The sequence below is a fragment of the Schistocerca serialis genome, chromosome 3, assembly GCF_023864345.2.
Source record: "Schistocerca serialis cubense isolate TAMUIC-IGC-003099 chromosome 3, iqSchSeri2.2, whole genome shotgun sequence".
In the NCBI taxonomy this organism is placed as follows: Eukaryota; Metazoa; Arthropoda; class Insecta; order Orthoptera; family Acrididae; genus Schistocerca; species Schistocerca serialis.
The window spans coordinates 362,036,474-362,061,862 of NC_064640.1; the positions used below are offsets into that span (position 1 = coordinate 362,036,474).

Below are 25,389 nucleotides of genomic sequence, written 5' to 3' on the forward strand. Positions count from 1 at the left end.
AGGAAAGAAGTATAATTATGACAGACTACTGAAGAGGCAGAACACATCATCAATGAAGAAATATGAACATAAAAATATGTAGCAATTGCTCTAAATAACTGCAAGTCTAATATATAATATTGCATCAGGTGTCTGTTGAGTCACTTATCATCCAGGTCTCACTTAAATGTATAAATCTCTAATGAAACGAAATATAAATAAAATTTTAGTATCATGGCCAGTTTTAAATTTACTTTATAAATATATATTTCATTTACCTTTTTCAGAAGCACTGTGTCATCCATACATTCTAAAACTATCATTACCAGCAAATAACTATAGTTTTGCAGACCAATGCCTGGCATTTTTGAGTGCAACTGTTTGGTTACCCACTTCCTTTCCTAGAACATTACAAGCAAATACGTCAACCAAAATTTTAATTTTACTTTTTTAAATACTGAACAGTATCATTCAGTGGATCATTTGTGACATATATTACATAAAAATTTTTATTGAGTAAATTACACTTACACATTTCTGGCTTAAATCTGGTAGATGATAGGAAAATACAAGGAAATTTTTTAAAAGTTTCCATTATTCATTAATGAACATATTTTCTTGTTTAATAACTTACAACACTTTCATTCCTCTGAATTTTAGAGTATTTTTAAGTTATGATGTTGATGTTGAGTCTAAATGTCAAATACTGAAGCACAGTACTAAATTGGAGCAAAAATGCACCCGAGAGAATAAACAACTTACAAGGGGAGGCCATGACGTTTGGATCACGGATTTACTTCAGACTTTGTTCACCTTTAGTAGGCTACTAAAACAACATAACATTGAAGTAGTAAGATGCACTACTCTGAAAAGTCCAAGAAAATCACAAGAGAAGTTTTACATGGCTATTATGTAAATGATGTATCTGTGCATAGGTGCCAGACATTAGAGTTCATGGTGGTCAGGTGGTGCCGTCATGGTAGCTCAGCGTGTTTGGTCAGAGGGTTACCTGCCCTCTGTAATAAAAAAACCCAGTAAATGGCTCAACAATGAACTGGAATAGGTGTCATGGGATGTCCGCCCCATACAAGAGCAACAAACAATAATGAACAAAATGAGATTTAATTAAAAAAAGAGAAGAAAGTCGTTAGTGTTTGAGCTTCATAAAACAAATGTGTATGAGGTGATAGTTTGACTCCTGCTCAAGCCTTCATTTTTGTAGTACAAGTGTAAATTCTGTGATATTGAAAGAATTTTCACATACACTATTCGTTCTTACTGCAGTAGCAATGTCTCACTACTATACCGGTTAACTTACAGTTGGGGCCTGCCTCTGTGTCTGCAGCTTGAATCATCAAAGTGCAAAGTAGTTCCGGGTAACTTACCAGATTACATGTATGTATAAGGCATACATTTTCAGGAAAAATCTACGTGTTTCTTCATTTACTTGGCGATAGTTATAAATATGTTTGTTATAATAATTAAATTTAATTAAAATTAGTAAGCAGTCAAACAAATTCACAAAAACTTCATGCAAATACACATGTTTTTTAAAATTATATTTCGTCTCAAATGTCATATTACTCCAGCTGCAAAAAATAAAGATTAAAAACTAAACGTGAGAGAGAACTGAAATGTCGCTTCATACACTGCAATCTTACAACACTTGAACGCCAACCACTTGCCCACCATGAACTCTTGACAACAGGCATCTATGCCCTGATACATCAGTTACATAATAGATGCGTAAAACTTCCCTTGTGATTTTCTCGGAATTAAAAGAGTAGTGCACCTTACTACCTGCACATTATGTTATTTTAATAGCTGACTGAAGGTGTACAAAGTCTGAAATAAATCTGTGATCCCGACACCGTGGCCTCCCCTTGTTAGTATTCTAATCACATACAAAATAACTAGGATGGAAACAAAATTAGTGTTTAACATCCTCCACTCAGTCCAGTCGCATTAACTTGACCACCAACTATGTTTGATGTCAACATGCAATAACCACTCACAGATGGCAGGTGGCAACACTAGCAATGGAGGGTATATTAAGCATATTGGACAAAAGCTGAAAACAGTTCAGCCATCGTCATAATGCAGAAACGGAGGGATTAATCTGATGGCCACAATGGCATAAACATTGGCTTTTGGGCCACGGGTGAAAGCACTTCTGAAAGAGATAAGTTCATAAACTGTTACAGTGTAGCCATAGTTGAGGTATACCGTACATGGAAAAATGGGCCTATCCAAAACTGATGCCAAGGCAACTGTGGTGCACCACAGGCCATAGATGACAGGGATGACCGATAGCTGCAGAGATGTGTACAGGCCAGTTGATATGCAACTGTTGCGCAACTGACCACCCAGATGAACCAAGGGGCTACCAACAGTGCTTCCTTCACAAACGTTCAGAGAACGTTTCTGCTTATGGGTCTCCACAGCAGGCAACTGGTTCATGCAACCATTGTTTTGTTTTCTTTCGTTTTGCTTTAGGGCACAAAAAACAACTGGGGTCATATGGGCCCAAGTCAAAACTACAGAACACGAACACAGAGAGGAGTTAAACGACTATACGTCAGTCCCAATGGACAGAATAGGAGACAGCTAAAAACAGGCACGTGGAAAAAGGGCTAAAAACACCACCATGCAGAAATGGAGGTCCAAAACTAAAAATTAAATGGCCTTCGCCATACTGCTACGATGGATAAAAAGTAAAACGTGGTTGACAGCCCGCACGTCATTCACGAAAACAGCTGATAAATCGGACAGCAAACCCAAGCTGGAACGTAAATTGTTAAAAAAGGGGCTTTCCAGCAGAAACGGTGGACAGTTAAAATTTGGGCGCAATGTGTACGAAGTGGTGTGGTAGTGCCACTTAGCAAATAATGATGGCTAAAACGGCACTGCCCGATACGCTGCCGAGTTAAAATAATCTCCTCCCAGCTGGAGGGCCGAGAGGAGGTCGTCCAAGGTGCTGCGAGAGGCTTAATGAGCTGAAGCTTATTCCTCTGAAGAAGGAACCATTCGCGATGCCAAAGAGACACCGCCTCCTGACAGACAGCAACGCAGAGATCATCAAAGGGAATACAGATACTCGTGGGCTGAGGTACAAGGACTGCAGCCTTGGCAGCAGCTTCAGCATCCTCGTTTCCTGGCAGACTGACATGACTAGGGACTCCACAGAAACACGACACTGGCTCCACGAAGAGTGAGCAGTTGATAGTTTCCCTGGACCCGCAGCATAAAGGTTGGTTGGTTGTTTGGGGAAGGAGACCAGACAGCGTGGTCATCGGTCTCATCGGATTAGGGAAGGATGGGGAAGGAAGTCGGCCGTGCCCTTTCAGAGGAACAATGCCGGCATTTGCCTGGAGTGATTTAGGGAAATCACGGAAAACCTAAATCAGGATGGCCGGACCCGGGATTGAACCGTCGTCCTCCCGAATGCAAGTCCAGTGTCTAACCACTGCGCCACCTCGCTCGGTAGCATAAAGGGATGCGCAGTGTACAGCGCACATAGACTTTGGGAGGCATTGAGTGAGTCTGAGCAGAGGACACAATTGGAAAGGCTGTGTCGCCAGATGTACTCCGTGGCATGATACAAGGCGAACAGCTCAGCTGTAAATACTGAGGAGTGTGCCGGAAGGTGATATCGAAAGACACGGGTGCCAATGATGAAGGCACACCCGACTCCATGGTCAGTCCAAGAGCCATCAGTGTAGACAAAGGTACGATTACAAAGTTCCATGTGAAGGTCGTGAAACTGGAGGCGATAGACCGAGGCTGGAGTAGTGTCCTTATGAAGTGAATGAAGGCCAAGGTGGTGAAGGGTTCACACCAACTGGGAAAGTTGCAGGTACTGTGAAGTTAAGCCGCCGTAGCAAGTGGCGAAAGCAGACTCCAGGAGGTAACAGAGAAGAGGGACGCGCCCCATACTGACAATTAAAGGAATCATCAAAGAAGGAGACATAGGAGGGGTGGCTATGCATGGCAGACAAACGGCAGGCATACCTGCTAAGGAGAAAGTCACGGCGATAGGACAGTGGCAGTTCAGCAGCTTAAGTATATAGACTCTCAACCAGGCTGGTGTAAAAGGTGCCTGTGGCAGAATGGATGACACGATGGTGGACAGTGTTGACACGGCGTAAGAGGGATGGACGTGCAGACGCATAAACGAAGCACGCATAAACAAAGCACCCATAGTCAAGTTTTGAACAGACAAGGCACCGGTACAAACAAAGGAGAGTGGTTTGATTGGCACCCTAGGAAGTACCATTGAGGACACATAGGAGATTGAGGGACTGCGTACAGTGTTCTACCAGGTAAGACACATGGGAGGACCAAGAGAGTTTCCTATCAAGCATGAGCCCCAGAAATTTCATAGTTTCAATGAATAGAAGGGCAACACGCCCATGATGTAGAGACAGTGGGAGAAACCATTTGTGCCAAAAGAAATTCATACAGATGGTTTTGTCAGGTGAAAAGCGAAAGCCATTGTCAATGCTCCAGGAGTGAAGATGAAGACAGCACTGCAGATGCCGCTCATTGCAATAGATGGCAAAATCGTCTACAAAAAGAGAACCGGAGATGCCTGGTGGGAGACAGATCATTATAGGGTTAATGGTGATAGCAAACAGGACAACAATCAGGACGGAACCCTGAGGCACACTATTTTCCTGGATAAAGGTGTCCGACAAGGCAGAACCCACATGCACCTTGAAAACTCGGTCTTGTAAAAATGCTCAAAGAAAACAGGGCAGGCGCCCACAGAAGTCCCACATGTAAAGAGTACGGAGGATACCAGTTCACCAGCAGGTGTTGTAGGCCTTCTCCAAATTTAAAAAAATGGCCACAATCTGGGATTTCCACAGAAAACCATTCATGACATGGGTGGACAAAGTGACGAGATGGTCAACGGCTGAATGCCGTGCTCGAAATCCACACTGTGCATTCGTCAGTAAATGTCGAGACTCGAGCCATCACACCAGCCGGGCATGAATCATAGGTTCCATCACCTCACAAACACAGCTGGTAGGAGAGATGGGGCAGTAGCTGGAAAAAAGGTCCTTACTGGGCTTAGGTATGGGTATGACGATGGCTTCATGCCAGTGTCCAGGAAATGTGCCCTCTGTCCAGATGCAGTTGTACGTGTTTTAAGCAGAAAGTGCTTGCCCACAAGAGAAACGTGTTGCAACATCTGAATGTGGATGGCGTCTGGCCATGGGACAGAAGATTTTGATGAACTGAGAGCATGATCTAGCTCCCTCATAGTAAAGACGGCATTGTAGCACTCGTGATTCGGAGAAGAGAAGAGCGTCACCCGAGCCTCCTCCACTCATTTCCGATGGAGGAAGGCATGGTGATAGTGGGAAAAGCTCGAAACTTCCGCAAAATGGCGGCCCAAGATGTTGGAGATAGCAATAAGGTCCACGATGACATTGTCAGCGACTTTCAGGCCGGAAATTGGGAAATGGATCTTGGTTCCAGACAGGTATCACAGGTTCACCCACATGACAGAGGAAGGTGTGGAACTCTGGGCAGCTACCTCCCCCATTTTTGCTACTTGGTGACTTTAATGCACATCATCCCCTTTGGGGTTCTCTCAGGTCCTGTCAGAGAGGTACCCTCTTGCTGACCTTCTTAACCAACTTAACCTCTTCTGCCTAAACACTGGAGCACTCCACTTTCAATATGACTCCTCACACACCTAGTCATACCTGGACTATCCCTCTGCACTGCCCAGCTTGCCCATCGTCTTGAATGATCCGGTGTTTCTGACACCTACTCAAGCGACCACGTCCCATGTGCTGTCCATTTGCTAGCCCCTACCCCATCCACATGCACTCGTAAATGGCGGCTTCCTAGGGCTGACTGGCAGCTTTATTCCTCCCTGGCGACCTTCGAACAACAAGATTTCCCCAGTTGTGATAACCAGGTGGAATACCTCACAAACGTTATCCTTACTGTTGCAGAATGTTCCATCCCCTGCGCTTCCTCTCTACCACCACGTTTTGTCCCAGTCCCTTGGTAGACTGAGGCATGCTGCGACTTGTTTACAATGAATACAGTTTGCCAGCGTAAGGTGGCAGTTAAAAACACAGAGAGCACATCTATGTGCGTGAATTGCATCGCAGCATGCCTCACCAAGTAGCAAAAATGGGGGAGGTAGCTGCTCAGTAAGTTGAAGGAAGTCTGCCCTGGCAACATATATAGCACAGAGGGAATAAGTCAGGTGGGGAAGGAAAAGGTGAACTGCCACAGCTTGAATATTGGTAGTCAGCGAGATGGGTTGACTACGAAATACATCACTTATGAGCAGCATGAGAGGGAATGCCAACCTCAGGGGAAAGGTCAAAATGAATCAGTGAGAAACATGAAAGCTTAAAGTAGTTGTGAGGGCACAATTTCGTTTCCTGAAGCCAGAGTACAAGGGGATGGTGGCACGCTAGAAGCAGCCATAAATCCTCTTTGTGGGACCGAAGGCCGCAAATGTTCCATTAGAGGAGAGTCTTGATGAAGAGACGTGGGGGTATCACCTCAGCGGCTACCGAGTGACAGCTGGGTAAGAGGCACTACTACTGGGCACAGAAGTAGGAGGATCATGCTCCATGAGGTCCACAGAAGCATCAGCTCGCTTGTGCAGTCGGTTGGTGCACACCAGCGACACGGAGGCTGGCCAAGCAAAGGTATCATGTGCCGACACCATCAAAGAGGTTCTTCAAGTTGGCGAAGGAGAAGACCATTTGCCTTTGGAGGACTTCTTTGAGCCTTTCCGGGTAGATGAAGACACGGGTGTTGTTTGGCTGGAGGGACAGAGGAAGTCTTCATGGGAGTACTCCTTCTGTCCTTTCCAGCCTACCAGTTGTGTAGCTGGTGGTTTCGCCCCTTGAGGCGAGAGTTTGATGGCTTGTTGCACAGCTGAACGGGGGGATGGTGATGCTACTTTGACACTGGGTAATTTCATGACCTCAGAGCTGAATTTGAGGTCACATGTCTGTGTGGCCATGTTCTTCATGGAGCAAGGGGTAACAACAACAGAACTGTAAGTACCAGACAAGAGAACAAAGGGTTTGCGACTAGCCAGTAACTTGCGAGCAACTGGATAACAATCTCTTGAACAGCCCGCTCATCAAGATACACTGGACACTCCTGAGAGAAGGTGACATGGCCATCATTGCAGTTGATACAGTGAGAAGAAGGAGGTGGACAACTGCCCTCATGCACATCCCTACCACAGGTGACACATTTGGCTGGGTGTCAACAAGACATTCTAGTGTGGTTAAAACGATGACACTGGTATCAGCGCATTGGGTACGGAATGTATGGCCTGATAGTGATAATTTCATGGTCTTCTTTGAGCTTGGACAGAAGAAGCACCACTCTATCAAAGGTGAGAAAGAGAGTGCAGATAGGCACTAAGGAAGAATCTACTTTTTTCATTACACGATGAACAGCAATGATACCCTGATCAGAGAGATGAGGTTGTCGTTCGGCCTCAAGTAGACCATCGAGCAGCCAGGGAAAAATTACCGTATTTACTCGAATCTAAGCCGCACTTTTTTTCCGGTTTTTGTAATCCAAAAAACCGCCTGCGGCTTAGAATCGAGTGCAAAGCAAGTGGAAGTTATGATAAATGTTGGTAGGTGCCGCCACAACTTCTGCTGTCGAATATATGTAGCGCAACACAGGCAAGCTTGCAGGCACAAAGATAAATACCGGCGCCAAAACCTCTGCGTCAGTAAATAAATGTAAAAAAAAGGTGGAAGACGAGCTTTTTTCTCCGCCCTGAGTTTCGACAACTGAATTTTCATACACTATCCATCGAAGTAAATACAAATTCCGTATTGTTCATCTTCGAATGTAGCAGCATTCCAATGTACTACGAAAATCCGACTGACAAGACTTTGGGATGTTTGTCAATATGGCCAACTCAACGTTCTGAATTTTTTCATACCTGTGAGAAGAGATGGTTGCTAATAGGAACTTTTATGAATTGTGAATCACATGCAGTGTTCTCTTATAAGAATAATACGAATATAAACATTTTGCCATGTATTGTTTCGTGTTTGCTGCTACCTCACTTAAATCCTGTCTGCCTAATAAACTACGAAACTAGAGTGAGACAACAGCAAACGTGTAAGAATATACATATCATGTCATGTTTATATTCGTATTATTCTTATGCCTGATAATGATACAGTCAGAAATGAAGTACGATGGTTGACTAGATTTTTAAATCTAAGATGACTCTAATTTCTGTGCAGAATGTAATGTACTAAAGAGGGGCCTGCAAAGATTTTCAAACGGAGAAAAATTTTCGCTAAACTCTCCTTCAGAACATCTTCTATCATATGCAGTCTATTATTTGGTTTTTGTTGATCATTATCAAAGAAAGCAGCAGTGTAAGTAACAACAAATAGCAGTCTCTTGCCGTTGTTTCGGTTATGAGACAATTCCTCTCTTTTTTTATTTTTTATTGTAAGCCACGGTAGCGCGCACAAAAGCAAGCCATGCCGCGACAAACATTGCATGACTCAGTACAGTAATGCATTTTCAGCTTAGAGTGACGTAGACACCTATAACAAAGAGAACGGCACTTATCAGATCAAAGAAAAATATGCAATGAATTCAAGCCAGACGAAGCACGTGAAAAAGGAAGGGTACCAATAAAAATACGGACGGAGCGCCTGACGCACAGCAATGGCTCAATGGCTACCTGGTTAAGCTTAACTGCTAAGCTTACAACTCGAACCAAACTACTGTAGCTGTATCATCATTCATTTGACCTAAATTGTGTCTCATATTACAATGGACCAACTTTGTTTCGATTTGGAGGTGCGGCCTAAAACTTTTCTCTCCTCTTGAATTTCGAGTCTCAAATTTCAGGTGTGGCGTAGATTCGGGAAATTTTTTTTCCCTTGATTTCGAGTCTCATTTTTCAGGTGCGGCTTAGATTCGAGTGCGGCTTAGATTCGAGTAAATACGGTACACCACGGGATGAATTCAAAGTTCTGTGGGCCTCGACACAAACTAGAGTAGCAGTGAAGAAGCAAGGCAGCAAGCAGTTGTTGTGCTTGAGGATCAGAAGTGGTCTCAAAAAGCAAAATGCCATTTCATAAACGAGAGCAGGATTTCACAGGACCAGCAATTGCATCTACATCTTTCTGAATAATAAACGGATTTACCGTGGTGAAGGACTGACCATCTTCAGTACGTGAGACCATGAGGAACCATGGTGCAGTGAGAAGGATCTTTGAATCATTAGCCTTGTGTTTACGTTCAGTAGAAGTTGAGTGGGAAGATGATTGACTCATAGCGAGGAAATCCTCCATGATTGTTAGAGTATCCGATGGCACGCTCCTTCCAACTGGCGGCCCCCATCACAAGGGGGGGCACCCGCCTTAGGTGATTGTTCACACCTCAGGTCACACCTCCTGAACATCTGACAGAGGGACCAATCGGCAATTTGGGAAGGTTACAGCTCAGGCAATCACCCCTCCCTGGGCCTGGCCTGTACCAGGGAGTACATGCGAACCCTACCTGTCGACCTTAGGCTGGGAATTACACATTACCCAGTAACCTGTTATGCGTCAGACGTGTGGGCTGGCCTTCAGGAGTGCACAGGGTGGAAGAAGGAAAGAGAGGATCCTCAAACTCTGAAGCGGAGGAACAAGAAAAGCAAGAGGACAGACATGCAGCATGGAAGGGGAAAAATGCTGCAAAGGCTGTGGCCCCGTGGTAACCACCCACGAACCCGTCAAAGAGAGGCGAGCCCTCTGGGGGGTCATACACCCATGCTGACTGCTGTATGCTACTGACAAAGGCTAGAATTTGCACACCAATACTGCAACTGGACATCCACTGACTGGCAAAAGGTGGCTTTTTCAGCTGAGTTACATTTTCCATCAGACAGATGGCCGTCTGTGTGTATGACATTAAACATCTCAAAGCAAACACCCTGCAACAATTATCAGAAGGGAGGGAGCGTTTTTGTCTGGGAAATGTCTCATTGGCATTGCCTGGATGACCTCATCATTGTGGAAGGCACAATGGACCAACACAAGCACACATCTATCCTTGGTCACCATGTCCACTCCTACATGCAGTTTGTATTTCCTTAGCATGATGGCATCTACCAGTAGGACAATGTAATGTGTTACACAGTTTGCCATGTATGTGTGTGGTTCAAAGAGCACCAGGAGGAGTTTACCATACTCCCTGGATTTAAACCCAATTGAGAATCTGTGGGATCAGCTTGACTGGGCTGTACAAGCCACAGATCCTCAACCAAGAAACCTAGAACAGTTGGACATGTCACTAGAGTCGGAATGGCTCCACATTCCTATTGGTACCTTCCAGAACCTCAGTAACTCTCTTCCCGCATGTCTCGCAGCAGTCGATGCTGCAAAAGATGATTATTCGGACTTTTGACACATTGTCACATTAACGTGACTGGACAGTGCATAAGTTAAACACAATCTAGAGGTGTCCTGTGATAATGTCACCAGTATGTGAGTCAAATGGAAACCAAACATGAACGACTTTAATACTCCAAAGCTAAGAAATTCATATCTTACGCAGTCACTATAGTTTAGACTGAAGTCTCAGTATTGCCTAGCAGATAACAACAAAATCTGTGACTCGTAGTTTTAAAATTTGGCATCTCGAGCAAAATTCCGTAACTCCATCCCTACTGATTACAGCTGTTACAAACTCTAAAGCCTACAGACTATAGTACGCATGCAAAGTTTCCAAACTAAATATTTGTGAATAAACAAGTCTTTCCTAATACTGTAACCTTTAATGCTGGATCAAGACTTCTTGCAGATAGAAGGGTAAGCAATCATAATATACATATCTGGGGATGAGAAAATTCTCATGTACTATTGCAGTAATGACAGCTGTCATGTTTCTTTTGCATCCAGTCACTATAGTATACGCACTAAACCTGAAAATGGTAGACTTTTTTAATGTATGAATAATTTGGCAGACTGCTATAAATATAATAGTCCAAAGTCCAAAAATCTAATGCAAGTAACTGACAATGATATCTAAGACATTAAATTTAAACACACATTTCTGAAGCACACAAGTAATTTAACATTTATAGCTGCTGCATTAGGAGACTGAATTTTTCTTTGAAACTCCCTGACAAATTAAAACTGTGTGCCGGGCCAGAACTCGAAATTGGGACCTTTGCCTTTTGTGGGAAATTCTCTACCACCTGAGCTACCCAATCACGACTCGTGACCTGTCCTCAAAGCTTCACTTCCGCCAGTACCTCATCTCCTTCCTTCCAAACTTCACAGAAGTTCTCCGGCGAAACTTGAAGCACATGTCTCAACAATATGAGTGCTAGTCCTGCAAGTTTTGCAAGAGAACTTCTCTGAAATTTGGAAGGTAGGCAACAAGGTACTGGTGGAAGTGGAGTTGTGAGGATGGGTTGTGAGTAGTGCTTGGGTAGCTCAGATAGTGAATCATTTGCCCGCGAAAGGCAAAGATCCCGAGTTCGAGACTCAGTCAAACACACATTTTTAATCTGTCAGGAAGTTTCATATCAACATACAGTCTGCTGCAGAGTGAAAATTTCATTCTAGACTTTGGCTTTTGATTTTATGGAACCATACTCTTCTTTGTGGTACTGGAAAAAGGCTTTGAAGATGACTTCAGTGATACAACTTGTTTGGAAGTCAGTAATACAATAACCCACTGCCCCGTCCCCAGGAAAAATAGTTCCTTAAAAATCTGTCTTACTGCGGCATATGTAATCAAACTTTTAACCTCAAGTAGAGTTCAAGTCTTTATTATTGTGACTGCCATATCATGTACAGAAAATGTTGATATTCATCACTGATGCATGCTACAAAGTGATTCAGGACAGATGACAGTCCACACTGAAATTAATCTGGACTTACAGCTGCACAAGCCCATGTTATAAAGCATTTCATGTCTTTGGGAGTCAACAGTGTTTCCTTGTAAACCTCTTCTTTTATTTTTGTCCAGATATAAAATTTCAGAAATGTTAAGTCTGGTGAGCATGCAGGGGGCCTCTTCTCCTGATAATGGGGCACTGTTTTGGGGCATTATTATCTTGTTACTATATTATCAAGTTCCAGATAAGTTACATCAGCAAGTTCTCTTCAGATGCTTTTTCCAATGGCACAAAAAAAGTAAATGGTCCTATTAAAAAAAAAGTCAGTGTATAATTTGGCAGCCATAAATGTTACAAATTACTTGCATGGATAAAAAAAGTCACCACACTGTCCACTATAACTTAACAAAAAAGGCATCTTGATATATTTAATTGTTCTGGATATATGTGTGGTGGTTTGTCTTAACTGCTTCACTCTGTACATTTTATTTGATGAGATTATGGAAATGCCATTTGCCACTGGCTTTATTGTAAAATTCAACAATTGGTCTTCATTTATCAAGTAGGATCTTTTAGAAATAAATCTAAGTAATGTGTAAGAAACAGTTGCATTATCACAAGAGAAAATTTTGGAACCAACTGTATGATTAGCAAATGTTAAAAATTAACATACGAAACTCATATTTGGTACATCCTAATTAATATCAAAAGGTACCTAAAATTTAAACAAAAACTTATCATTCGTGAAAAGTTCTGGTCATCAGTCATCATATAGTTTACTTACTTTACTGGACCCAAACCAGACGTATTGAATTAATAACATTACTGCATTAAATGTATCGAGTCCTGCATCCAAAATTCGCTCAAGAGTTGGTTGCAGAGTACTTATTAATTCCTTTCTGTCTGTAGAGTTGCATTTCATCAAGTAATCACTCAAAACACTCTGCACAAGAGCATTCAAAGCCAGGTCCCTGAAAAGTACAAGGAGAACTTCACGAAATGGCATAACGTTATTCTGTCCACAAACTTTATTTCAGGTTTTGCTTCCCTTTCTATTAATCAGCGACTAAACGAAGATATACTAATAATTCACACAAAATATGACTCCCACAAAATTAATAATGCCAGAATAAGCAGTAGACAGATTACAACAAGCAGATTCTCACATACTTTTATGATGAAAATACATCCCGCAATTGCAATTTACATTATCTGTTTCAAAACTTGCAGCTTCATATTAAGATGTACCTGCAGATCAGGTAAACTTCTTCTGAAACAAATATGTCATCAAAAGGGAGTGCAAGCCATATAGCAAACCTCTAAATATAATTGTGAGCCAGTCATAACCGTGTTGAAACATGGCTGTACTTTGAGATTTTGTATACAGAATGCATTCCGTTTTGGTGATTTACCTGTTTCAATTGGCATGTATTTAATCTGGAGGCACAACTGAAGATGAAACTGTTTCTCTCCCCTGTGTCTCACATAATTTCATACTTTTCTCAAGAGAATTTTACTTTTAGTACAAAGAAATTGTTCTCTCTCTCTCTCTCTCTCTCTCTCTCTCTCTCTCTCTCACACACACACACACACACACACACACACACACACACACAACACACACACACACACTTACTTTTCAATCAGCATCTGTAATGTTACTTTTGTGGACACTGTTGCACTACTTTCTTCTTCTTGTTTTACACATTCCACTAAGGACTGAAGAAGCTTGCTTTCAGGAGATTCAGGACAAAAACATCCTTGTCCCTCAATAATTTCCAGGAACTTTGAAACAGTCTTGTCGTCTTTAAATCCAGACAATTCCTTCCTCATCCAGTCTCTGTCCTCTGGCACAGAATAAGTCTTGTAGATCTTGTCAATTACCATGGAAGCCACCTAGAAATAGTAGGAAATAATTAATATTACTGGGAATGTTCCAAAGTGCATTAAACACCTGTTCTAGTCTTCATTTTTTACCAATTATGAAATATATCAACACAAGGTATTAGAGACATATTAATGTATAATAATATTCACTTGATAAATGAGGTAATCTTGGCATAAATGTTCCACTTTCATCAAAATACAGTTCACAAATACACTCCTGGAAATGGAAAAAAGAACACATTGACACCGGTGTGTCAGACCCACCATACTTGCTCCGGACACTGCAAGAGGGCTCTACAAGCAATGATCACACGCACGGCACAGCGGACACACCAGGAACCGCGGTGTTGGCCGTCGAATGGCGCTAGCTGCGCAGCATTTGTGCACCGCCGCCGTCAGTGTCAGCCAGTTTGCCGTGGCATACGGAGCTCCATCGCAGTCTTTAACACTGGTAGCATGCCGCGACAGCGTGGACGTGAACCGTATGTGCAGTTGACGGACTTTGAGCGAGGGCGTATAGTGGGCATGCGGGAGGCCGGGTGGACGTACCGCCGAATTGCTCAACACGTGGGGCGTGAGGTCTCCACAGTACATCGATGTTGTCGCCAGTGGTCGGCGGAAGGTGCACCTGCCCGTCGACCTGGGACCGGACCGCAGCGATGCACTGATGCACGCCAAGACCGTAGGATCCTACGCAGTGCCGTAGGGGACCGCACCGCCACTTCCCAGCAAATTAGGGACACTGTTGCTCCTGGGGTATCGGCGAGGACCATTCGCAACCGTCTCCATGAAGCTGGGCTACGGTCCCGCACACTGTTAGGCCGTCTTCCGCTCACGCCCCAACATCGTGCAGCCCGCCTCCAGTGGTGTCGCGACAGGCGTGAATGGAGGGACGAATGGAGACGTGTCGTCTTCAGCAATGAGAGCCGCTACTGCCTTGGTGCCAATGATGGTCGTATGCGTGTTTGGCGCCGTGCAGGTGAGCGCCACAGTCAGGACTGCATACGACCGAGGCACACAGGGCCAACACCCGGCATCATGGTGTGGGGAGCGATCTCCTACACTGGCCGTACACCACTGGTGATCGTCGAGGGGACACTGAATAGTGCACGGTACATCCAAACCGTCAACGAACCCATCGTTCTACCATTCCTAGACCGGCAAGGGAACTTGCTGTTCCAACAGGACAACGCACGTCCGCATGTATCCCGTGCCACCCAACGTGCTCTAGAAGGTGTAAGTCAACTACCCTGGCCAGCAAGATCTCAGGATCTGTCCCCCAATGAGCATGTTTGGGACTGGATGAAGCGTCATCTCACGCGGTCTGCACGTCCAGCACGAACGCTGGTCCAACTGAGGCGCCAGGTGGAAATGGCATGGCAAGCCGTTCCACAGGACTACATCCAGCATCTCTACGATCGTCTCCATGGGAGAATAGCAGCCTGCATTGCTGCGAAAGGTGGATATACACTGTACTAGTGCTGACATTGTGCATGCTCTGTTGCCTGTGTCTATGTGCCTGTGGTTCTGTCAGTGTGATCATGTGATGTATCTGACCCCAGGAATGTGTCAATAAAGTTTCCCCTTCCTGGGACAATGAATTCACGGTGTTCTTATTTCAATTTCCAGGAGTGTATAAGTGAAGACCCATACATGAATTAATAAATTCAGATACAGCCTTTTCTTCTATCTTCACCTCTCTTAGTTTCTGGAAAAAATTTTGCAGATGCTCTTTCACAAACAAATAGTGCGAGAAATATTTATTTCCAACCTCCAATTTCAATGACTTGACCCCTCTCGCCCACCTTACCTTTTCTTCATACCCTAAAAATCCTTAATCAGTCTCTCTCAGAATATCTTTAAGAATTTTGTGTGTGTGTGTGTGTGTGTGTGTGTGTGTGTGTGTGTGTGTGTGTGTGTGTGTGTGTTTTGCCCAGCTAGGAAATGGATGCACAAATACCTCGGAACTCATGTGGGAATTTCATAGTAGTGAACAGTGAGTCAAATGGACAGGGATTGTGAATAGGTGGTGCTCAGTGGGAATGTGAATCAGCCATGAGATGTGCTGCGATAGTGTTTAGGAGATTAGTGTTTAACGTCCCGTCGACAACGAGGTCATTAGATGTGCTGCGATAGTTCACACAGTTTCGATAATGCTGTGTTCTGGATGGTGCAGTGGTTAACATATCTGCCTAGTAAGCAGGATATCCTGGGTTTGAATCTCGGTCTGGCACACATTTTCGCTCATAGTCACTGATTCCACGTACTGTCCCGTTGCACCTGACAGCAGTGATCCTCTTCAAATTCCCTGCAAGAGAAGTCTCTAAACGAAGTTGTTCAGTATCAGGTGCAGCAGACTGAATGACTGCTGCTCAGCATGCAACAAATTACAACATTGCTGTAGCAACAAGCAGCACCATTGCTGCAAATGGAAGAAATTGCTTACGATGAACTCGTTCATAAGCTCAATCAGCATTATAAGGCACAAATCCATGTAGTTGCAGAGAGATTTGAATTCTTTTGTCTTAAGAAGCAGCTCAACAGTAATTGAAACATTCAGTGTTCTTGTGGACTAAGCTATCGTGATGTTATGTTACGTGACACAATCACACAAAATGTGTCAGATGAATGCATTTGGACTGCTATTTTCAAATTGCCAGACCCAGATCCAAAAACAGTTTTGTCAACTGTAGAGTCTCAAAGTGTGGTGGACACAACAGAAGTTGATTTTGAATCTGCACCTATTTCTCTTGTTCATAGCACACAAGGTACACAGTCTAAAGTGAATGTACAAGTGAATAGAAACAGGGCTCAGATTTACTGTAAAAGTAAAGGTAACTCTTTTCAGCCTCGTAGCAAGCATGGTGTACTTCAGAATAAAGTAAGAAAAATCTTGTCATAAGTGGCAGGATACACAAGCTTTCCCTTGTTGTAATTCAAAGTATTTCCAGTGTAGTAAGCAAGGTCATACACAGAGTGTATATTTACAGTGCTACAATTCACAGTGCCAGTCTAACACAAGCCTACAGTTTAACTCTCAGCATGTACATATTGTCAAGTCTAAGCAAACACTGCCAACAGCTACCCAGGCAGGCTTTTCCACTTCACAGAAGATGACAGCTGAAGTCCACGGACAGAAGAATGAAGTTTCTGTCCCATTAGGAGTGGTTCAAAGGACAATAAAGTTCCAATTTGACACAGGTGCATCTGTTCCCCTCATCAATAAAGACACCTATGAAATGATTGGTAGCCCACAACTACAAAAGTCTCGAGTCAGTGCCTCACACCAATGTATCTGACTTGTGTAATAAGTATGCAGAACTTTTTAAACCAGGATTATGGACTAAAGATTTTGAAGTGCACGTCACTGTTAAAGACAATGTGCAATCATGATTTTTTCATGCTTGGCCTGTTCCCTACACAATATGTGAGCAGGTTGCCCAGGAACTGCATCAATGGACAGACAATGGGGTGACACAATCCATTTTAGCAAGTCAGTATGGATTACCCTTGGCCACATTAAATAAAACATCAGGTGATTTACGTCTGTGTGCTGATTTCAAAGCCACAATAAACCCACAAACTACCATGGATTCATTTCCTCTCCCACAACCGGAAGCAGATTGGGACAGGAGAGATTCTTTTCCAAGATGATTTATCTGAGGCATACTTACAATTATGGCTGGATGGATGGTCCAAGCAATATTTTGTGATCAACATTCACCTGGGTTTGTTGCTGTTTCAAATACTACCATTCGGAAGTGCTTCAGCTCATATTATTTTTCAACAGTTCCTGGAACAATTAACAGCCAAAGCCCCTTAATGTCCAAACTATTGGATGATATTGCTGCAAGTTGTAAGCCTGCACAACATCTGGCAAATTTAGAATGTTTTTTTCAAGTTCTTTCTCCAGCCGGTTTACAGTGTAACAAGGAAAAGTGTCCTTCCATGAAGAACTTAAATATTTAGGACATGTTACAAATGCACAGGGTATTCATCTTGCTAATTCACACTTGTTAGTGATCAAAGATTTGCCAGCTATCATAGGGAAGTTCATATTACATTAAGTTTATTGAAGTTCATATTACATTAAGTTTATTGCAAACACTTTGCAAATTGTTGCTCCACTGAACCAGTTGTGTTGAAAAGTGATCCCTTTGTGTGGTCCCAACAATGTCAAGATGCATTTCAGCAACTGAAGGACTCATTGTTGAGTTGTCATTATCTGATTCATTTTGAGTTAGCTAAGCTTACTGTGTCAGCTGCAAATTCTTCCAGAATTGGAGCTGTGCTCTCCAACAGAATTGGTTAGTCTGATCGACCTATTGCTATTGCTTTTGCTTTTAAAACTCGAACAGTGAACTTGAAAAATAAGTACTTTTCATTATCTATGGTGTTTGTAATCTTACCCTCCCACATATCACTATTAAAATTCCCATTCTTTGCACAAATTTTGAGAGCTTTGAGGGGCATAAATATACAAAAGAATAACTTTTTACTTATCTTCATTATCTCATTGTTGTTGTTGATGGCTCAAAGTCTTAGCTACAAGTACATTTCGATTTTTTAGTTTCTTGATGACTAAATAACTGATGAAGATTTACCTGTATTATTCTTGAATTTTATTCTTTGTCACATTTTTCAACATCACAGTTTTTACATTTTCCACATTAACCAAAAAAAAAAAACTAATAATTACTTTGTTGGTGACAAACTTATAAAATGCCTACTTCCATAGGAGGCGTGCCCACCACTGCTTACATTCTGTGGTACTAACATTAATCCAAAGAGTTTACAAAGCAAAAGAATTTACAAACTTTCTTTACCAAAGAAGAATCTTCACTAAAATATATAATTATTTTGTAAATCAATCTAGAAATAAATTTTATAATTATCATCACATTGTGTAATTAATAATATGAATTTTAAGTATGCCACATATTATGTGATTTCAATTATTTTTAAAAGAACAGTAATTTTAACTGTTAGTACATATTAATTGTAACACATTAATTTCTTGTTTATACATTTTAGCCTGAAATATAATATACTGTATACAAAATCATATGAATTCTTTTAGTGAAACAGCTAAGATAATTTTAACCTATGCAAGAATCGATAGTATATGTAGTATCAGTTATCTCTATATAAAAAAAGGTAATGTTAGAGGAGGGTGACTCATTATATGTTGCCAAGTTCCACCAATACTTGTACAGTCATAAGTTCTACTAGATTACAGATCACTAGCCTTTAACAGCTTTGTTCAATTCTGCCAACCCTGCCCCATCATGTACAGTGCAAAAATTGCAATGTTGGGCTCTGTTATTGTCCAATTATCAATACAACTTGTTGTACACGCCCACTGTAAACATTCGAATGCTGACTTCTTGTCTTGGTTACTGGTTGGTATTGACATAGCATTTGATTTGCATGAGAGATTATGTTGTCAAATTGGTGCTCAGGATTTTGGAATTCTTCAAAGTTTTCCTCTCAGTTTTTGGCTTATTGCTGCAGCAACTGCTTCTGACCTAGCTCTTCAGGTAGTTTTGCAATATGTATGCCTTGGATGGCTGCGTAATCTGAAAGAAATTCCCCACCCAGTGGCGTATCACTACTTTTTGCATCACACGATATTTACGCAGTTAGGAGTTCCGCTGTTGCATACAGAGAATGATGATGTGTAAGCTGTGATTCCTCACTCCCTCCAGCATGAAATCCTCTCTTTGTTGCAACAGGTCACTGGTCTGTAGTTCGCACAAAGCAACTCACTCGACATCACTGTACTTGGCAGGGCATGGATGGCCCGATTCAGCGCATGACTTCCCCTGCCACAACATTTTTTGCAGCGTACACATCCATCCAGACCCCGGCAACACATCCATATTGATTTTGTGGGTCCATTCTGGAATACACAGTGGTTGTTTGTGGTAGACATATACAGTAAATTTCCTTTTGTAGTCCCCATGACATCCATCACCACTGCTAGTACTGTATCAATTCTGTCACCGATTTTTTTGTCTCAAAGGTCTTTCTGAGGTACTGTCTGGGACAACAGACCTCAATTCATGTCAGACAATTTCCAACAGTTTTGTGCTGACAATGGCATACATCCTTAAACTACAGCTCCTTTTCAACCCCTGTCAAATAGTGCAGCTGAACAGTTCATTCGAATATTCAAAAGTCACATGAAGACACTTTGTTCATTCCACACACAGTAGCTAACCTTAAAGATTTTAACTTCCTCCAACTGCTCCTTGCCATACGACAGGAAGTCAATGGCAATATGGCGCAGTCGTCGTCACTGTACTCTGCTACATCTTCTGTAGTCGCTGTGGGAACAGTTCATTCCATCATGTCGAACTAAGTTTCAGCCTCAGGATGAAGTTTACTTTAGAGTTGACAAGAAATAGTGTTGGGAGCATGGTGTCATCATGCAAGTCTTGTCCCTCTTGAATTGTTCAAGGTTCTTCTGGGCTGCATTAGCACTCTCATGTCAGTAATACTGCAGTAGAAGTTTTGCCCACAGATCCTGCATGTCACTGGGGTCTGCAACAGCAGCCATCTCCCCCCCCCCCCCCCCCCCCCCAAAAAAAAAAAAAAAAAAATCAGTCACAGTCAGTGTTGTCCAGCACACTGCTGATGGATATCGACATTCCTTTGCTGCTGTTGCCGCCAGAGCTAATGTCCGTGGACGCACTGTCCTCAGACAGCCAACATGATGCCATTGGAGATCCACTGCAATCAATCCAACCACAGAGTCTGTGTCACTGGATGCAGGCATGCACCCTGCAGTAGGTGTTCCCAGTCACTCGTCAAGATGGATACCAAACTGTGGACAAGGAGCTGCCATTGGCCGCCATTGCATTCCCTGTCTCTTCATTTGTATATGCATGGAGCCCTCATGATGGCACCACAAGTAAAGACAGTTGCTGCCAGACACATCAACAAATCAGAGATTCAGTGTACACATGACCCCATGAGTTTTCTTAAGCCACCGTGGCTGGAAAGTTATTTATGTCCGAGCAAAGCATTGCTCAGCCCAGTCACTGTGCAGTCAGCATACACCTGTAATCACCTCTAATGACAACAGTATTGTCTTAGTACAGAGACCAATAGAACAGTTATTCAGAAATTTACATCTAGTTATAATCCATAGTATTCTGTTGTGAAACTATCATTCTGCAATGAATGAAGTACTAAATATTACTAGTGTCAGAGACAGTATCAAATACATGTCACTTGTGAGGACAATAACTGTTTCCAAAAGTAAATATTTGCCATACTCAAGTTTTAATAAATTACTGCTCGGCCTTCTCCTGAAGTAATCTAGACTTGCTACAATACACCACAGAATGACTACAGAAACACAAACAATTCACCCAGCAAGAGGTTCACTTTGCACTGTTTACAACCAGAAGGTTAGAGCCCTCACATACAAAGATTATAGAAAAAAGTTTTTTTGGGAGGCATAAGGAGGACTGGCTTGTACTCATAAATTAATATTTATTTCAAGTTGCAGCATGTAGCAAATATATAATTATCCCAGACATTTGATATGCTTTCAATCAGCAGTCATTGCCCTCAATTACTGAAACAAAAAAATCAAATTCTTGGAACATGCGTGGGCACCAACATGGTTACTTCAGAAGCTGTCTTTGAAAAGCAAACTGTCCCAAACACTATCATTACAAGCAGCATGCAACAAAACAAAAATCTGTTAGTGAATTTTGAGATGATAACAGTTTTATGGTTGTTGGCATTTTACCATACCTCAGATCCAGAAAAGTTCTGCCTTCTTGACAAGTTTCTTAATAAGGGATTCATGAAGGATTTGGATTAATTCTAAAGAAAGTGTCATATAAAAGAAGGAAGATTGGGGTTTAAAATCCTCTTACTAATTACATTATCAGACAGAGAGCACAAGCTCAGATTGGGAAAGGATAGGTGAGGGAAATTGACCAAGACCTTTCAGAGAAAGCATCCCATCACTCAACTTGAGCAATTTAGGGAAATCGTGAGAAACTAAATTTAGGTGCTCAGATGGGCATTTAAATTGGTTCCTCCCAAAAATTAGTCCAGTCTTAACAACTGCACCAGTTTCTCATAAAACATGTGCAGACTTATTGTATTATAGCAAAATTATTCCATCCAGACTGCAACACTTGTTGCCACACAGGACTGGGGAAAAAATTAACGCCATAATTTAAATATCCCATTTCTGGTTTTCTCACTGATATCATCCTTTGTAAAATGTCTGTAATTGTTGCAGTGTTATGTCAATCACCTGACATGTCAAACCCTAGACTGACCAAACAGGCAATTTTTGGTATTGTGTGCCCTTGTGCACAGGTACAAATCTCTAGGGCTGCTGTGTATAATGTCATATTTGCATACAGAGCAAAAACAAAAGGCTTTATCTGATACTCACAAAAGTGGACATTAGCTGATAAAGCCAGAAAGCTAGTAAAGAGAAGCATTACCTCTAAAAAGATCACTGACATAACATTAGCAACTAAGCTTAACACGTGTCTATATAACACACTGGCAATTGGTTGGTTGGTTGGTTAGTTGAGTTAAAGGGACAAAACTGAGAGGTCATCAGTCCCTTTATCCTATATGCACTGAGCCAGGAATAACCCTCAGGAGAAGGATACAAACGGCAAATCCTGGTAAGCCCGGTTGTAAGCAAGATGCAATAAGACAGAGAAAAAATCAAAGAGAAGTAGGTGGGGAGTGAGAGGGGGTAAGGAGGGCGAGTCGCTCCGCTCAGAATGCAGTTAGAGGTCCCCAGAGCATGGTATGCACAGGAAGATGCACCCTCTGCATCCTACTTTTTTTTATCACATCACCATGAGCAATACAGAAAGCACGATAAAAGTTTAGGAAAGATAAAATATTAAAAATGGCAAACATAAAAGTACAAGGAGAATAAAAAGGAGGGAAGGGTGGGGGCCAGGTCAGACCACCAAGCAAGGGCGGCCATGCAATCCCTGAGCCAGAGCAGGCGAGCAAAGCCCCTTCAACCCTTCAGGTGGTCAATGAGGCCAAAGTGTCCCAGCTCACAGAAATGACTAGAAATCACATTTGTGGGTGAAATATAAAACCAAGTCAGTCGCTTTGGCATTGTCCATTAGCACCAGAGGTAGCGTTTCAGGAAGTTTAAGATACTGCCGCAAAGCAGCCAAATTTGGGCAAACTAGTAGGATCTGGGCCACATTGGCAGTAAGGTGGGTTCTTATGTCGGAGGATGAGGCTGTGGGTCAGCCAAGTGTGGCCAACGCGTTGCTGACAAAGGATAGCACACTCCTTGTGAGAAGCATGAAGGGGAGACTCCACATGTTTGTGGCCTCCTTTATTGTCCTCAATCTGTTTAGGGAATCCAGGGCAAACCATTCCGAGTTCCAGACAACCAATAATTGATGGTGTACAGTCAAGACCAAAGGTCCACTTCTGGGACCTCCATTTTCAAAATCGATCATCCTGGCAGCTAACGTCACCAAATGGGTTGGCATGTTCATTCCTTGAGATCCCAATATGTCCAGGGGTCCAAACAAAGACGACTGACTGTCCAGCTTGATGGTCATCAGAAAGAAGATCCTGGATAGTCGTGACTACTGATGACAAGGGTAGCACTGGTCTGTAGCCTGAAGGCTGCTCAGGGAGTCATTGCAGAGTAGAAGTGTCTTACCAGTGCAAGAACAAGCATGGCTAAGAGCACAGTTCATGGTCACCAATTCAGCAGTGAAAACACTGTATCCACTTGCCAAGGAGAATTGTTCACTGCACTTTGCATGTATGCATGAAAAACCAGTTCATTTATCGACTGTTGAGTCATCAGTGTATACTATTTCTAAACCTAGAAATGCATCAAAGACAGCCAGGAATGGGTAGCTAAACACTACTGTATCAACTGAATCTTCCAGGCCAAAGAATAAATTAAGACATGTCCAAGATCAGGGTATACAACATGGGAATGTATGCAATTGCTCCCTGATAAGAGGCAACAGTGGGGGAAGCTGGAGTTCAGAGCAAAGACATTGTATGTCAACTGAAATTGTGACCCCAGTTCTGAGTCTCTGTTGTTGGAGGTGGACCTCACTACCAGAAAAAAATGATACAGTAGTTTGGATGCTTAGAGGAGCTGTGAATATATATAGCAAACTGAGTAGTTGTTTCTGGCGTGTTGTTCATTGTGGAGGGACCCCAGCCTCCGTGAGAAGACTGTTCACAGAGCTAGGCCGAAAGGCTCCTGATGCAAATTGGACCCCACAGTGGCGTACTGGGTCCAGTGATTGCAATGCTGATGGCAATGCCGAACTATATGCCAGATAGGACAGGATCAAGGCTTTGTAAAGCTGCAGAAGAATAGTGCGAACTGCATCCTAGTTGGTGTTACTTAGGCTGTAAAGTGTATTGAGGCATAGCCAGCACCTTTGGTTAAGTTGGCAGAGATGACGAAACCACATTAGCCAGGCATCACAGACCAGTCCCAAAAAAATGATAAGCCTCCACCACATTGAGTAATTGGTTGTCGAGGTAAAGTTATTGTTGTGGATGAACAGTACGATGGTGACAGAAGTGCATGACACAAGTCGTGGCAGCAGAAAACTGAAAGCTGTGGGTGACGGCCCATGACTGCATCTTTCGAATGGCACCCTGCCATCAGCGTTCAGTAGCACCCATGCTAGAGGAGCAACAGTGAAATCAAAAATTGTCCAAAAATTGTCGGCATACAAGGAGGGTGATACTGAAGACTAAATGGGCAACAGCTGTCCATCTCTAGTGGATACTTACCTGTTTACCTGGTTTCAGTACCAGGACAATGATGTTTTCCCACAACTGATATCGTAGCTTACCCCTGCTCCAGATACAGTTGAAGATGGTAAGGAGATGACACTGACAATCCACTGATAGGTGTTTGAGCATTTAGTGATGGTTGTGGTCTGGCCTTGGGGCTGTATCATGGCAAAGGGCTAAGCCACTGAAGAATTCTCACTCACTGAATGGAACATTATAGGGCTCCAGGTGGCGTGTAGTGAAAGATAAGTGCAATCGCTCAATGTGCTGTTTAAGGACATAAAAGGCAGGTTGCCAGTTCTCATACAGAGGCTCGAGCATAATGCAGAGCAAAATTTTTGGCTACAGCATCGGAGTCAGTGGAAACAACACTGTTCATGGAAATACCAAGTACACTTGCAGAGGACTAGTACCATAGAAGCGCCTGATCTCCATCCAAACCTGCAAAGGACGCATACATGGTCCAATGGTTGAAACATACTGTTCAGCATTCTTGCTTCTGTTGTTTTACTAAGTGGTGGAGCCAGGCATGAAGACGTTTAATGAGATGCTCGATTGATGTATTCCACTTACGGCATCTGAGAGCCTGCCTACAATCTCTAATGGCCTCAGCGATTTCCAAAATCCACCAAGGTACTACCTTCTGATGGGGGCATCCAAAAGAATAGGGGATTGTTACATCAGCTGCAAATAGAATGCCTGCTGCTGCATTCTGGATAGCCTCGCCAATGTCTTCATTTAGTGGGGAGCTCAGAACAACAGTCAATGTGAAAGCATCCCTGTGGAGAGCCCATCTAGACGGGCACCCAGTGGAGTAATGCTGAGGGACGGACAGAAAGGCTGGGAAGTGGTCA

The 25,389-nt window shown here is 42.8% G+C and overlaps 1 protein-coding gene across 6 annotated transcripts in view; it reads right to left on the reverse strand.

Moving 5' to 3' along the window:
• LOC126470170 (pumilio homolog 3-like) overlaps positions 1 to 25,389 on the reverse strand; it is a 195,593-nt gene that overhangs the window by 87,178 nt on the left and 83,026 nt on the right. For all 6 annotated transcript variants that reach the window (XM_050097812.1, XM_050097815.1, XM_050097813.1 and 3 more), the window contains 3 exons: positions 13,488 to 13,747; positions 12,636 to 12,822; positions 258 to 380 (listed from right to left, as the gene is read on the reverse strand). In XM_050097812.1, coding sequence (XP_049953769.1) covers positions 258 to 380; positions 12,636 to 12,822; positions 13,488 to 13,747 — 570 coding nt within the window. The remainder of the gene's footprint in view (positions 1 to 257; positions 381 to 12,635; positions 12,823 to 13,487; positions 13,748 to 25,389) is intronic.